We start from the raw sequence: 15,746 nt of genomic DNA, 5'->3' as shown, positions 1-15,746 counted from the left end.
CTAAAGCGATTTGAATTGGGGAGGCATTACCCACCCCTTCCTGAGCGTTGCTGCTGACCCTTCTCTGTGGACCTCCCCCATTTTTGCCCATCTGAGGGGTTGGTAGGGGAGGGTACCCCCACCTTCCCTGCCTCTGTTCCTCAGGAGTCATGACTTTGACTGGGTCTAGAAAGGTTGAGCTGGAAGGGGTGGCCCCTGGTCACTTTCTGAGCACATGTCTCAGAGACCTGGGGCTGGTGGGAGTGCTGCTGGAGCTGGATTTCAACACATAGGGTGCTGCTGGGCCAGCTGGTAGGGTTGCTGGGCTCCAGGCCTCTAGCCAGCTCTTGCAGACCTAGGCCCCTCTCTGACCCGAGAAAGCTCCTCGGGCCCTTGAAGCTGATAAACCAAGAGAGTAAGGAAACATTCTTTAGAGTGAGAAAGCTAATGTTTCAGCCACTTAGAGATAAACTGCAAAACTAGAGCCTGGCATGGGGCTGGGGCTAAAGATTTTTCTCGAACTTTTCAAGATTTGCAAGTATGCAGCTTGGAAGGAGGCTGGTGGTTTTACTGTTAAAAAAGCAATAACGTGGCTTTTCCTGTAAGGCTTGCATAGTACTTCTTACCCCTCTCCTGTCTCCCCCTGCAAAGATGGTGCTGGAATGTTCTGGAAGGTCATGTCAACTTCAGCTTTCCTGTGGAAACTGAAGCCATTGGGGTTTTCTGTCCAAATTCAAAAGGAGTCATACGTGTGTGTGTGTGTATGCATATATGTAGATGTACATATATACACATACACTCATTTTATATACATGTATGTACATGCAAGTATTATAATATACATATATATACATGTGCAAATATATGAATAAACTTTGACAACATAATTGATGTACATGGTAAAAAATAAATAAATAAAATCAAACAGTACAAAAAAAAGAGTTATAAGCTTAATAAGTTTTTACAGAGAAACCTATTACATATCAGCTGTTCTAGATTCTGGGGATAGAGCAGTGAACAAAACAAAAAGACAAGACCCTGCCCTCATGGAGCTTACATTCCATTAGTAATGATTTATGTAACATATGTCATCCCCACTAGACAGTAAATACGCTGAGGACAGAAATACTATTCTCTTGCTTACCACTGTATTCTTAGTTCCTCGGACATAATAGATGTATTTGTGACTGACTGATTAGCCAATCCTGGCAACAAGGTAAAGATTTGTAATAACTCTTTACCCTGGGGAAGGAAAAATCAGCCAAAAAGGAATCAGATGAGCTCTGTATCTGGTTTTGACTATGAATCACAGTACTTACTGTGTATTGTCATTGAAAAATATTAAATAATCAGTTCCCCCCTCTATCTGGTTTTTATTCAGACCATTTTGCTTTTCATCATCAGTCCCTGTAGAAGACTGTGATACACATATGCAAGTGCTATGCTTTGTAGAGCTTCAGCAATCTCTAGAAATTTGTTACAAATGTTCTTTGTTGAATTAAGTAGATAGTAGGATTGTTCCGTAATTTTACTAAAATTTCTTGGTCTATATCTTGGACAGATTGCTGTGCTTAGAACTTTCTGAAACATTTTTCACTCTGAATTGTAATCATCTGATTACATGTACATCTCCCTCACTACAGGGACTGAGTCTGGTTCACTAATGTCCCCAGCACCTAGCATGGTCCTTGGCACATAGTAAGAGCTCAATAACTATTTGTTGAATTAATAAATGAATGAATTCCATCTACATGCTCAATCATTTGTATATTTAATCAAGTCCTCCAAACTTTTAGGAACAAATAACCTCTGCAGTTTTTACAGTCCTAAGAGAACACTAGCGTTCTGCAGTCTCAACAAAGGATAATTAAAATTATCGTAGAAGTTAGTCATGTCAACTTTTCATAAATCTGAATAAAAATAGCAAAACTAGATCAGAACTTAAAATGTGAAAACTTAATTTGCTGTGCATCTTGTACTGCCTTCTTTCTGGTCTCTAAAGATTTCTCACAAAGAATTCTCCTTGACTTTAGAAAAAATTTTTGGTAGAGAAGATCATGATGCTAAAAATGATAGCTAACACTTACTGAGTGGCTACTATGTGCTAGGCCTGTGCCAAGTGCTTTATTTATTTACTTTTTCATTGTTTTTAAGGACAACCTTAAGAGATAGAGATTATTATCCCCATTTACACATGAGGAAACCAAGGCCCCAAGTAGTTAGGTAACCACTGCCCCTCTACAGTCTATTTTAAACACAGAAGCCAGAATGATCCTTTGTAACACCAAGTCAGAGCATATCTATCCTCTCTTTAAAACACTCCTATGGGGCTTCCCTGGTGGCGCAGTGGTTGAGAGTCTGCGTGCAGATGCAGGGGACATGGGTTCATGCCCCGGTCCGGGAAGATCCCACATGCCGCAGAGCGGCTAGGCCCGTGAGCCATGGCCGCTGAGCCTGCGTGTCCGGAGCCTGTGCTCCGCAACGAGAGAAGCCATAACAGTGAGAGGCCCGTGTACCGCAAAACAAAACAAAACAAAACACTCCTATGACTCCCCATCTTAACTCAGAATAAAAGCCCATGTCTCTACACTGGTTTACAGAGCACTACATGAATGGCCCTATTCTTATTCCTCCTGTTTTCCCCCTTGCTCACCATGCTTCAACTTCAGTGGGCACCTTGATATTCCAGAAACATGCCAGTCACACTCCTCCCTTAGGGCCTCGCCTCTGTGATTATTGCTCTCCCTGCCTGGAATAAGCTTCCCCCACATAGCCCTCTCTCTGGCTCTCTCCCTCAGCTCCTTCAAGTCTTTGATCAAATGTTACCTTCTCAACAAAATGCCTATCTTGATCTCCCTATTTAAAATTGCAGCTAGCCTTGTCCCAGTTTCCATACTTCCAATCTCCCTTATCCAGCTCTATTTTTTTCTTTCCCTATAACACTTATTTTCTAACATATCACATATTTATTTATTTATTATGTCCATTATTTATTGTCTGTCTGTCCTTCCCCCAAATATAAGTTCCACAAGGCCAGAGATCTTTGCCTATTTTTTTCACATACGGATCTCAAGTGCCTACAACAGGGATATAGGAAGTGCTCAGTAAATTTTTTTTCTTTTTTCTTTTTTTTCAATTTTTGGCTGCATTGGGTCTTCGTTGCTGCACGCGGGCTTTCTCTAGTTGCAGCAAGCAGGGGCTACTCTTCGTCGCGATGTGCATTGCAACGGCTTCATTGCGGTGGCTTCTCTTGTTGCAGAGCATGGGTTCTAGGCACATGAGCTTCAGTAGTTGCAGCACGTGGGCTCAGTATTTGTGGCACGCAGGTCCTAGAGTGCACGGGCTTCAGTAGTTGTGGCGTGCGGGCTCTAGAGCACAGGCTCAGTAGTTGGGGCGCACAGGCTTAGTTGCTCCTTGGCATGTGGGATCTTCCTGGACCAGGGTTCAAACACTCCCCTGCATTGGCAGGCAGAGTCTTAACCACTGCGCCACCAGGGAAGTCCCAGTAAATATTTTCTTAATGAGTAGGTGAATGGACTTGCCCCACATCACAAAACCAATAAGTAATGGAACCAGGATTAGAATCTATGCTGTCTGAATCTAGGGTCTACACTTTTAACCACTACACTATTTCTTAGTTTATTAAGGATTATCTATTCAGGGTAGTAATAGCTAGTCTGCTATAGCTACTCCCATGGCTTCAACTACTACCTTATACAGATGTAAGAGAAAGACATTTCTTGTTAAAACAGAATTCCCCAAGAATTGAGCAGAAAAGGGTTCTCATAATTCCCAGGAATACAGGAGTGACTACAAAAGGGAACCTAGCCTTTTTCCTTGAATAGCCTATAGTTACTGCTTCTGTAAGTAACTATAACTGGCCCTCAAGTGTATATTTTCTCTCTTTAAAAGTTTGAGTGAATAAAAACCCCATTTATTTTATTCTACTTAGCATATCTGAGATCAGTGAACATTAAAACTCTACTGAATTCAAAGGAAAATCAAATTTTAAACAATTACAAAAAATGAAAAGGCATACAAATGGTCAAGTTTCTAAAGTCATTGTTTTTTATTCTGTTTCAAAACCAAAACAAACAAACAAGCAAAAATCCCTGGTTCAACTTAGCAGATACTTTGCTTGGCTTCCCTCTTTCTCAACTCCTTGTCTTCCTGCCATTTTTAAGTGACTGACTATTTTCCATCAAAGTCAAAAAGTTATTTTCTAATTCCACTCACGCCTTCTTATTCTTCAACTCCAATTTCAGTCTAGCAAGACCTACTTTATCTATAGCTCATGTTCTATCCTCCAGGGAGATTCCTCTGCTCTTTCTTAAGGGAAATAACGTTACCCATGGTGTGCTCAAAGTATACTAGCTAATCTGCACCCTCCAAACAAAACAAAACAACCAAACAAACAAAATGAAAAAACAAAAACCAACTTTGCTTGACGATATAGCCTACTGATTAAGATCATGAGCTTTGGAATCAAATACCTTAGTCTCTAATCCTGGCATCTTCAATTCCCAGCACTGTGACCTTGATCAAATTACTTCTCTGAACCTCAGTCTTCTCATCTATAAAATGTGGATAATAATACATACCCAACAGAGTAATCGTAAAGTTTAAATGAAATAATAAAAGGGAGACTGACACATAATAGTAAATACTTAATAAATGGAAGCTATTAATATTACCGTACAGTCACCATAACCTGAATATAATAACAGCACAAAGTAGCAGTAGGCTCTTTCTCTCATGGTCAGTAATTTTCAAATTCCTATTTTTAGTCTAACATTTTATTCAAGTGTTAGATATTCATTTCCAACTACTTGCAGACCTCCTCTACATCAATGCCCCACAGGTATCTCAAGCTCAACATATCTAAACCTAACTTCTTATTCTTCCTCTCTTTCTTATACACAAAACAAGCTTCTCTATTCCTACCCTTTTGTTCGTGCTAGAAATGCAATACCCCCATTTCTGTCTCAAAGGCTTCTGTGAAGTCCTCTATTATCTATGAAATCTTTCCTGATCAACCTAGCCTGCATAACTTCTTTCCTTAGAGTTCTATAACACATACTGACTTTATGGAACTTAGCTTACTTTTCATATTTGCTATGTCATAGCTCACCTTTTAGGCTTCTTGAGAGTAAAGACTCTGTCTCATTTTTGTAAATTCTGTGGGGTCTAGTACATGCTAAAGTATGATTTTCAAAGAGTTAAAAACATCACTTTCTGCAAATAAGCATAAAATGGACGTGTCAAAGATTTTATTCAACTCCTTAATTAATGAGGAAACCACTGATTCAAAGGATAATTTGAGGAACAGAGATTTATGTAGTTGGTCAAAGCAATGCTGAAATAAATTTGCTAATAGATACAAAACTGGTTAATATCCTACCAGGCAATAAATTGTAACATTTGAAGCTGTCTTTTCTACTGGAGAGAAATCAATTGTTTCTCTACACAATGAAATTCATTTCCATTGCTGTAGACTGGCATCGTAAGAATAATCTGCATTGTTATCAGTTTTCTACAAATTAATCTCTACTCCTATAGAGCTGTAGAATAAATTAAAAGGTAAAATTTAAAAGAGCATGAAATCATGACTCGTACAAGTATAAAATGTCAAAGATTTTATTGAACTCATTACCTCATGCAGGAACCAATAAGATTTTATAACCAGATCAAAGGAAAAATCAAATTACCACACATATGTAGTCAAACAAGTAATGCTGAAATGAATTACAAATTGATAAAAAATGGGTCAATATCCATAAGACAATAATCAATTGCATTCCTCCTCACACAATTTACATTTCTATGAACCAGGATAATTTATATGACTCATAGTTTTCTACAGCTCATGGAGTTGTAAAACAGCTCAAAGACAATGAAAGCCACGGAGTCCTCATAGATTTGGATAACCTCGAAGGATGTGTTAGGCAACCTATTTTTTCGCTGAAGGTACTCAGTTATCTTTTAGTTCATTTCAAAGTCTTTCATGGTTTTTGCCTACATTAGTCTAGTCAATGGAAATGTGCACACCCATTTAAAAATTTTTATTGAGGTATTTGATTTACAATACCTGTGTCCCTTGCATTGGCAGGCAGATTCTTAACCACTGCGCCACTAGGGAAGTCCTATTTGTAGACTTTTTAATGATGGCCATTCTGACCAGTGTGAGTTAATACCTCATTGTAGTTTTGATTTGCATTTCTCTAATAATTAGCAATGATGAGCATCTTTTCATGTGCCTATTGGCCATCTGTATGTCTTCTTTGAAGAAATGTCTATTTAGGTCTTCTGCCCATTTTTCGATTGGGTTGTTTTTTTGTTATTGAGTTGTATGAGGTACATACCCATTTAGAATCAGATAAGCCTCCAAGGGTCTGCTACATAATACCTGACAGTGCACTGGAAGAACACACAGTTATCCCTTTTTGCCTATTTCCAAGTGTGGGGTAGTTTTTTTTGATGTTTAGAACCTTACATATAGAAGTTGTTCAATAAATGTTTGTGATGGTTGATAATACTTGTAGGAAAATTCTGTAGTCCACATTTAGCTGTACCAACTCACATGTCTCTGGAGACTCAGACTAATAGGAATGTGATGCTGTGACATGAATACAGTATTTATAGAAATAGAGCTTTTTATAAACTTCTGTTCCTTTGTATTCTGTTAGCCCTGAGATGCCTGAAAATGAAGCCACCTTCGCAATAACTGCTGGAGGAATTGGGGATGCCAAGGAGTAGGTGGCGAATTGATGCAAATTGCTTCTTAGTGCTTATTAGGAGCTGAAGAAATGGAAAAGCAGTCTCAAATTTCAGATCTTGAAGAGTCTGTTTTTTTTCATGTGTTATTAAAGGAAAGTCAGCAAAAGAGAATTAAATCATATTTATCTTAAAGGTCTCTGATTTACAGTAACTACACACTGTATGTCGGTTCAGGAATATAAATATGTACATGAATGAATAAACCTTTTGAAAAATAGTTGGGGAAGGGGTACCTCACTTTAGCTTCCCAAAGTGAGCCACTAAGCAGATGGCAAGTCTAAGAGCTCAGAAATGTCTCCTCCTCCTAACAGCTGCCCCCCAAACACTTACAGAAGTGAATACACTTCCAAATGAGGGAGACATTTAAGGGAAGAATGTTTACAGGACACACAAAAGAGCTTTTTTATTTATGATATCAAACTATATGTTCATATTTATAGCAACAGAAAAGAAACATTAAATTAAGCTAAATTTTAAATCATTTGACTTTTCGACAAGTTGAAATTACCTTTTAAAAATGTACTTCTGGGGCTTCCCTGGTGGCGCAGTGGTTGGGAGTCCGCCTGTCGATGCAGGGGACGCAGGTTCGTGCCCGGGTCTGGGAGAATCCCGCATGCCGCGGAGCGGCTGGGCCCGTGAGCCATGGTCGCTGAGCCTGCGCGTCTGGAGCCTGTGCTCCGCGACGGGAGAGGCCACCGCAGTGAGAGGCCCGCGTAACGCAAAAAAAAAAAATTAAAAAAATTAAAAAATAAAATAAAAATGTACTTCTGATACATACATATTTTACTGGGAAGATAAAAAGGAAGGTAATTAGGAACTTTATAATTTTGGGTGGTCAAGATAGCATGACATTTTGGGCCTCTCACTGCTGTGGCCTCTCCCTTTGCGGAGCACAGGCTCCGGACGCGCAGGCTCAGCGACCATGGCTCACGGGCCCAGCCGCTCTGCGGCATGTGGGATCCTCCCGGACCAGGGCACAAACCCGCGTCCCCTGCATCGGCAGGCGGACTCTCAACCACTGAGCCACCAGGGAAGCCCAACATGATTTTTATATTTTAAGTTTTGGGTAGAGAATTCAGACTCTTCTTTAAAATATTAAAATTAATTTAAATGTAAAATTTCTGGATACTAATTTTATAAATGTATAAAAATATTGGTTTCTCTAATTAAAGGAAAATAAAATCTAGTTTTCAAAATGTATGTATGATAAAAATATTTATTTATTAAAACACTAATAATATAGTGACAATCTTTATAGATCTCAGAAAGATTTAATATCTTATGTTGCATCCACTTGTATGAAAATTCAAGTATTGAAAGTACCATTTGTTACAAAAGGTATTTGACTATCCTTAAGTCATTTACTCACCAATTGTATACTGAATGCTAAGTGCTAAAGAATCTACAAAAGAAGTATGATTCCTGCCCTCAAAGAATGTGTATACTAGTTAAGAGAAAAGACAATATTTACGAAAGGATGAGAGGACAAATGATTATAATTAATTTGGATTGTGTGATTCCAAAAATCAGAGAGGAAAGGTTAAGCTGTAGGACAGCATGTGCAAGTATAGAAGCTGGAATTTGGAAACAAAGAGACCAACCTGGCAAGCAGAAATTGTTCACAGTGTGGAGTTCTGGGAAATAAGAGCTTTTTAATTTTATAATTTTTAAAGCTCAGAAGCTGCTCCTCTGAATAAGCAGACGTTAAAGTCACTATGGAGCAGATTTTCTGTATTCTGCAAAGTCAGTTAAATGCCTTTTCTTAGTATGCAAATATAAATGCACACTTTTTCCTGGGGAAGGGAAGGTTTTGCTACTTGATAAAAACAGCATCTACTAGAGATTCCCTGGTATGCCAAGTCCTGGAGAAGGAATGGACTAATTTGTATAGAGCCCAGAGCTGTTTGATAGGAAAGGAAATAAAACTCCCAAGATTTGAATTTCAGAAAAATTTTCTAGGTTAAGCTGAGTACCCCCCTGACAAGGAGAATTTACCCATTGGTGTAGAGTTGGAAACCAGGGCTCAACACAGGGCCTACAGTTCTGTGGCGGAGGCTGGTTTCAATATGGCACGTGGCTAGGACTGGAAACCTCTCTGGATCCAGCCACTCTGATATGTCCTGCTTTGGAGAACAGTAGCTGAGCATGTGAATGTGAACTAAAAAGCTGTAAACTTGGGGCTCAACTTTGGGACAGCATAGTAGATTGTGCAGTGCCCACTGAACTTTTCTAGGTCAGGGTTCAATTTGCCACCGATGGTCAAAGCATCAGGTCTTTCCAGTCCTCCCTCTCCATCTGACTGTACAAATAACTTTGGCTTATTCCAAGCGGGAGAGAGAGACTCAAAAAAGAGATGTTATTGGTCAGGACTCTTTTAGTCACAAGCCACAGAAACTCAAACTAGCAAATGCAAGACATGAATTCATTGGCTCAAGAGAGTTTGAAAAGTCCAGAAGTAAAGCTGACTTTAGCCACAGCTGGAGCCAAGATCTCAAAGAGAATCATCAGGACTTTTCTCTCTGTCTCCATCTCCTGCTCAGCTCATTTCCATGCTGCTATTGTTCTTTGACACGCTTTCCCCACATGGTAAATAGCCAAGGTGCTGCTTGTACCCCAGCAAGTTAGAAAACACACTAGAAAAAGCATGCCTTTTTCTTCCACAGATTATTCATTCTGTGGAAATAAGCAAAAACCACCAAATGAGAACAGAGGCTATTTACTCAGAGTTTGCTACAGCAAGAGTCAGTGACCTTCATTTGCTTTTGGCAGAGACTCAAAGGCAGGCAAAGGAATGGGAAAGCTTTATAGAGAAAAATAGGAAAGGCCTCAGGTATGCTCTGATTGGAGGTTGTTGGCATGGGAAGTTGGAGGATTAATTTGATAGAGATGCAGAAAATGGATAAAGGAAATCATACTGGCACCAGGGAGATAATTTAGGAACGGTTATGATAAATCAGTTGTGAAGTGATAAAGAATGTGACTGGGGGACTTCTCTCGTGGAGCAGTGGTTAAGAATCCACCTGACAAGGCAGGGGACACGGGTTCGAGCCCTGGTCCGGGAAGATCCCACATGCTGCGGAGCAACTAAGCCCACGCGCCACAACTACTGAGCCTGCGCTCTAGAGCCTGCAAGCCACAACTACTAAAGCCCGCGTGCCTAGAGTCCATGCTCCGCAACAAGAGAAGTCACCACAATGAGAAGCCCGCACTCCTTAACGAAGAGCAGCCCCCGCTGGCCGCAACTAGAGAAAGCCCGCGCACAGCAAAAACACCCAATGCAGCCAAAAATAAAATAAATAAATAAATAAACTTAAAAAAAAAAAAGAATGGGACTGGGGTGATAGCAATGAAATGGACAGTTCAAAAAGGTATTTAAGATTTGGTGTGAGATTGAATATAAAAAGAGGAAGAGAAGGCAGAGTCACAGGTGACTTGACAAAGCTCTTTAACCTATGAGAGGAGATTATGTTTGTATCGTGAACACGAATGAAGAAGTGTAGAATAAAGATTAGGTATTTTACCTGGGAAGGTTAGCTTGTATTAGTTTGCTAGGGCTGCCATAATAAAGCACCACAAACTAGATGGCTTAAACAACAGAAATTATTGTCTCACAGTTCTGGAGGCCAGAAGTCCAAGATCAAGGTTGGTTCCTTCTGAGGGCTATGAGGAAGAATCTGTTCCATGCCCCTCCCCTAGCTTCTGGTGGTTTCCTGGTAATCTTCAGCATTCTCTGGCTTGTAGAAGAATCACCCTGATCTCTGCCTTCATATTCACATGGTTTTCTCCCTGTGCGCATGTCTTTGTGTCCAAATTTCCCCTTTTTATAAGGATACCAGTCATATTGGATTATAGGCCCACCCTACTCCAGTAAGACCTCAGCCTAACTAACTACATCTACAATGACCCTATTTCTAAGTAAGGTCACATTCTGATTAATTGGGAGTTAGAACTTCAACATATAAATTTTAAGGGGGACACAATTAAATAACAGTAAGAATCAGGTACAGTTAAGAGTCAGACACCAGAATGCACAAGATACCACTTGAACTCAATACCTGCTACAATCAGAAACATGGAAGTCAAGATCTGGGGAAACCTAGTATCTATTCAGAAAATGAAGAGATTGAAATAGATGATCTCTTCCATCCTTTCTAACTTTCCTGTTCAATCATTCCTTAAAGAACAAAGAACAGGGACTTCCCTGGTGGCACAGTGGATAAGACTCCACACTCCCAATGCAGGGGGCCCGGGTTCAATCCTTGCTCAGGGAACTAGATCCCACATGCATGCCACAACTAAGAGTCCGAATGCCACAACTAAGGAGCCCTGGAGCCGTAACTAAGGAGCCCACCTGCCGCAACTAAGGAGCCTGCCTACCACAACTAAGACCCAACTAAGACCCAGTGCAGCCAAATAAATAAATAAATAATTTTTTTTTTAAAAAAAGAAAAGAACAGAGAACAAACAAGGACAGAAAGCCAGGAGATCAGAATAGGGTGGTCAAGCCAAAAATAGGGAATACAATAGACTAGACTCAGAGAAGGGATATCTTTCATGGAGAGGAGAGGGATTGGGACCTTAGACACCAAGTTACAGCCAGTCAAGTCTCCTTCACCTGACTCAGGGTTGTTGGATGTTTATCATTTTTTTTGGTTGCACAATTTCCATTTATCCATCATAATAACACCCTGGTTTTCTTTTAAAGAGTCACCTCTCCCCAGTTCATGTAGTCTATCCTGAGACACTGGATACTGAGCGACAGTCACAAGGATGACAGCATGGGTTAGAGGCCACTAATACATGCAAGGACAGCAAGGGCTGTAGGGCCAGCAGCAATGGCATTGACCTGAACAAGCTGTTCCTGCTGTTAGACCGCAGGTTTCTGACTCCTAAACTGCAGAGTTGCTTAGACTCCTGTCCATTCCTATGGTGGTTCTCCAGCCTCCTGCCAATTCAATGACTCCTAATGTCCTTCTGATAAATTTCTCTTTGCTTCAGTAGCCAGAGTTGGATTCTATTACTTGCAATCTAGAACTCCACCCAAGGTGACACCCAAATGCTGCTTCAGGGGACCAGAAAAAAGGAAGCCAGGAAGGGCTTACTTAACAGTCAGGTGGATGATTCCTTATTATTCGTATACTTTTCTATACCAGTCTTCAATATTTTATTTATTTTTTTATGTTTGTTTGTTTATTTATTTTTGGCCGCACTGGGTCTCTGCTGCTGCAGGTGTACTTTCTCTACTTGCGGCGAGTGGGGGCTACTCTTCATTGCGGTGTGCAGCCTTCTCATTGTGGTGTCTTCTCGTTGCAGAGCATGGGCTATAGGGACGCGGGCTTTAGTAGTTGTGGCGTGTGGGCTCAGTAGTTGTGGCTCACGGGCTCTAGAGCGCAGGCTCAGTAGTAGTTGCGGCACACGGGCTTAGTTGCTCCTCTGCATGTGGGATTTTCCCAGACCAGGGCTCAAACCCATGTCCTCTGCATTGGCAGGAGGATTCTTAAGCACTGCGCCACCAGGGAAGTCCCTACCAGTCTTCAATATTTTAAAAGGAAAGTTGTTTAAGAGACTATTAGTCAGAATTTTTCTTGGCTGAACCCAAAATAATAGTGTCTTAAAATCGAGGTTTGTTTTTTCCTCATAGACAAGAAATCTGAAGCCAGGCAGTCCAGAGCTATTATAGCAGCTCTACTTTGTCATCAGGACTCCAGGCTTCTGTCTTTCTGCTTCCATCCTGCTCTTGGCTTCCATTCTCAAGGTCAGCTCATGGCCTAAGATGTTACTGGAACTATGGTCAGAGAAATCAAGTTGGGCGAATGAAGGTGAAAGGCAGAAGGGCAGAACAAAGTTCTTTCCAGCTGAGTCAGCTCCTATGAAGGCCCCCCCCACCCAACACACACACACACAAACACTTCTGCTTACAACTTATTGGCCTGAACTCAGTCATATGGCCATATCTATATATAAAAAAGTAGTGAAATACTGTCTTTTGTTCTAGGCAGTGATATGCCCAGCTGAAATTTGTAGTTCTGTAATTAATGAGGAAAGGGAGATTGGCTGTTGGGTAAGCAACTAGCAGTTTCTACCACAAAATCTTCTTTTACTTTCTCAGCAATGACAAATTTCTTGAATGTCTATCACAGTAAGTCCCCTACATGTGAACCTTCAAAAATGCGAACGTGCATTCATATATCTAATCACGTTAGTTAGTTCATGTGTCTGGTGTACGTTGTCACATACGTGCATCCTCTACAAGTGGCTGTGCTTTTGTGTACTTTGTATAGAGTACAATAGTATAGTATCTTTATTCAAGCCCAGGATGTCTGGAAGCAAGTGTAAAAGCAGCGGTGACGTAGCTGGTACTGCTAAGAAGCGCCAGGAACTAGAGGCCCAGAGAAAGGATGAAGAGAGACAAGAGGAAGAAGAAGTAACTGCAGAACCAAAGAGATTCATGATGCAGGAAACGGCAAGGGGATTTTATTTGAGGAGGTTCTGTTAGTTTTTGAGGCACGGGATCTGAATGTAGAATGGTACATGAAGGTTGCAGCAGTTGTTCAGAATACAACCCAGTGCTACCATGTCATCTATGATGAGAAAAAAAGAGCTACTACCCAGACATCACTGGATCACTTTTTCAAGAGGGTAGAAAGGACTGAATCCAGCAAAGAACCAGAACCTGCGCCATCAACGTCAGGCGTGAGTGAAATGGCAGCTTGCCCTCCATCTCCTATTGCTGACGATCCCTCAGCTCTACCATCTTTCACCTCCTCTCCCTCCTCCAGTCAGTAACTCTTCTTGCCTGTTCACTTGACGCCAGCCCCTGTATGCCAGCTGTTGTACTGTACTACTGTACTTTTCAAAGTACTGTACTATAAGATTAAAACTTTTCTTTATTTTTTGTGTTTGTTTGTTTTTAATGTATTATTTGTGTGAAAAGTATTATAAACCCATTACAGTGCAGTACTATATAGCTGATTGTGTTAGTTGGGTACCTAAGCTAACTTTGTTGGACTTATGAACAAGTTGGACCTATGAACACCCTCTCAGAACTGAACTCATTCGTATGTAGGGGACTTACTGTATATACTATGCAGAGCATTTCAGGAGTTTTGTACTTGTACCAGCAAAGTTGGTTGAGGAGTATATCAGTTAGAATGCCCTCAGCTGCAAGTAACAGAAAACCCAACTCAAAGCAACCTAAACAATGAGGAAATATGCCATCTCATATAATAAAAAGTCCAGGGACTTCCTTTGTGGTCCAGTGGTTAAGAATCAACCTTCCAATGCAGGGGATGTGAGTTCTATCCCTGGTAGGGGAACTAAGATCCCATATGCCACAGGGCAACTAAGCCTGTGCACTCTAGAGCCGGCACGCTACAACTAGAGAGAAGCCCGCGTGCCGTAACAGAGAGCCCACGCACCACAGTGAACGATTCCACACACCGCAACTAAGACCCAATGTGGCCAAAGTAAATAAATAAACAAAATTTTTTTTAATTAAAAAAATAAAGTCCATAAGTCAACCAACTCCTTAGTTAATTCAGCAACTTTATAATATTATCAAGGGCCTGGGTTCTTTCTTTTCTCTCCACTTTCCCATCATCGTTGTGCTGGTTTGGGTCTCTAAAAGCTCCCCTTATGGTCAAAAGATGACTATAGCAGTTCTACTTTCACATCCTAACTTGATCACATCTAAAAGAAAGACTAGGCATTCTTTTAGGAGCAAGGAAACGGCTCACTCATACAGCTGCATTCAGTTCATTGGTTGACTGGAGGGTCTAAGATGGCCTCACCCATATACCTAGGGTCTTGGTGGGGATAGTTGAAAAGGTGAGACTTCTCTCTGTCATCATTCAGTAGTCTAGCCTGAGCTTCTTTACATGGCAGCTGGGTTCCAATAGGGCAAGTGCTTATCAAGCCTCTACTTGTATTATGCTTGTTAGTGTCTCACTGGCCAAAGCAAGTCACACAAGAAAGCCCGGAGTCTTTGTGGGATGGGACTACACCGGAGCTTGAATAGCAGATGTGTTTTCTTGGAGGTCATCAGTATAACAGTTTTCTCCAAGGTACTGTGTTGCGCCCTTTGGGGTGGGGAGAGTTTGTCTTCAAGAGCTTACAATATGGTAAGGGACATGAGACACAAACTCTTGTAAAGTTAAATAGAAACACATGACTTAAATATTTAAATAACATTTTAAAGGCTATGTAAGTCTGAAGGCAGGCACAGTGAGGGGTTCAGCCTGCAAAAGCTAGTTGGATTTTTTTCCCAGGAGATTTCATATGGTGGTGAATGTTCCATGCCTCAGGGTCAGGCCTTCAACCTTCATCTTCAATATGTTAGTGCCCCAGTACTGGTTAATTTCTAGAGAGATGCCTCAGTCTGACTAAGCACGCAATCTGCCAGGGAGAGTATACCAGGATGCCAGTGACACTGAAGAATAGAATATAATAATGTCAAGCAGACCAGATGTGAAGATTGACCTGAACAACCAGCCCACTGCCTCAGTGAGCAAGTTCATGAGAAGCTAAAGGTGCATGATGAACACAGAATCAGAATAAGGCTGCTTGGATATAAAACTTGAATTATCCATGGATTCTGGTGGCCCATTACATTCATCTTCATTCATTCATATGTGTATTTTAAATGTATTATGAAGTATTTAAGATAAAAAGGCATAAAAAGTAATACAATTAATATTCATAAAATAAAACATTATCAATATAATCAAAGACCCCTAAATATCCTATAGGATTGACTCTCTTTCCTCCCCCACAGAATTATTCACTTTTCTGAATTTGTTGTCAAATACCTTTATGCATTTCTTTATTCTTACCATATATATATATATATATGTATATATATATAGTAAGGGATATATATATATATATATATATATGGTAAGGGATATATAGATATAGATATAGATATAGATCCCTAAGTAATAAAACATATTGCCTTGCATTCAACCAATATTGAGACACCAGTTAGGTGC

At 40.5% G+C, this 15,746-nt stretch overlaps 1 protein-coding gene across 2 annotated transcripts in view; it reads left to right on the top strand.

The window, feature by feature from the left end:
• The window catches only part of DMC1 (DNA meiotic recombinase 1), a gene marked incomplete at both ends in the record, with an annotated part of 38,197 nt that extends 31,462 nt beyond the window's left edge, over positions 1–6,735 (top strand). For both annotated transcript variants that reach the window (XM_082850215.1, XM_082850214.1), the window contains one exon: positions 6,666–6,735. In XM_082850215.1, the coding sequence (XP_082706341.1) occupies positions 6,666–6,735 (70 nt within the window). The remainder of the gene's footprint in view (positions 1–6,665) is intronic.
• Positions 6,736–15,746: the final 9,011 nt, after the last annotated feature.

Source organism: Leucopleurus acutus, assembly GCF_964270905.1.
Source record: "Leucopleurus acutus genome assembly, chromosome: 11".
Classification (NCBI taxonomy): Eukaryota; Metazoa; Chordata; class Mammalia; order Artiodactyla; family Delphinidae; genus Leucopleurus; species Leucopleurus acutus.
This window is presented reverse-complemented; position numbering and strand designations above follow the sequence as displayed.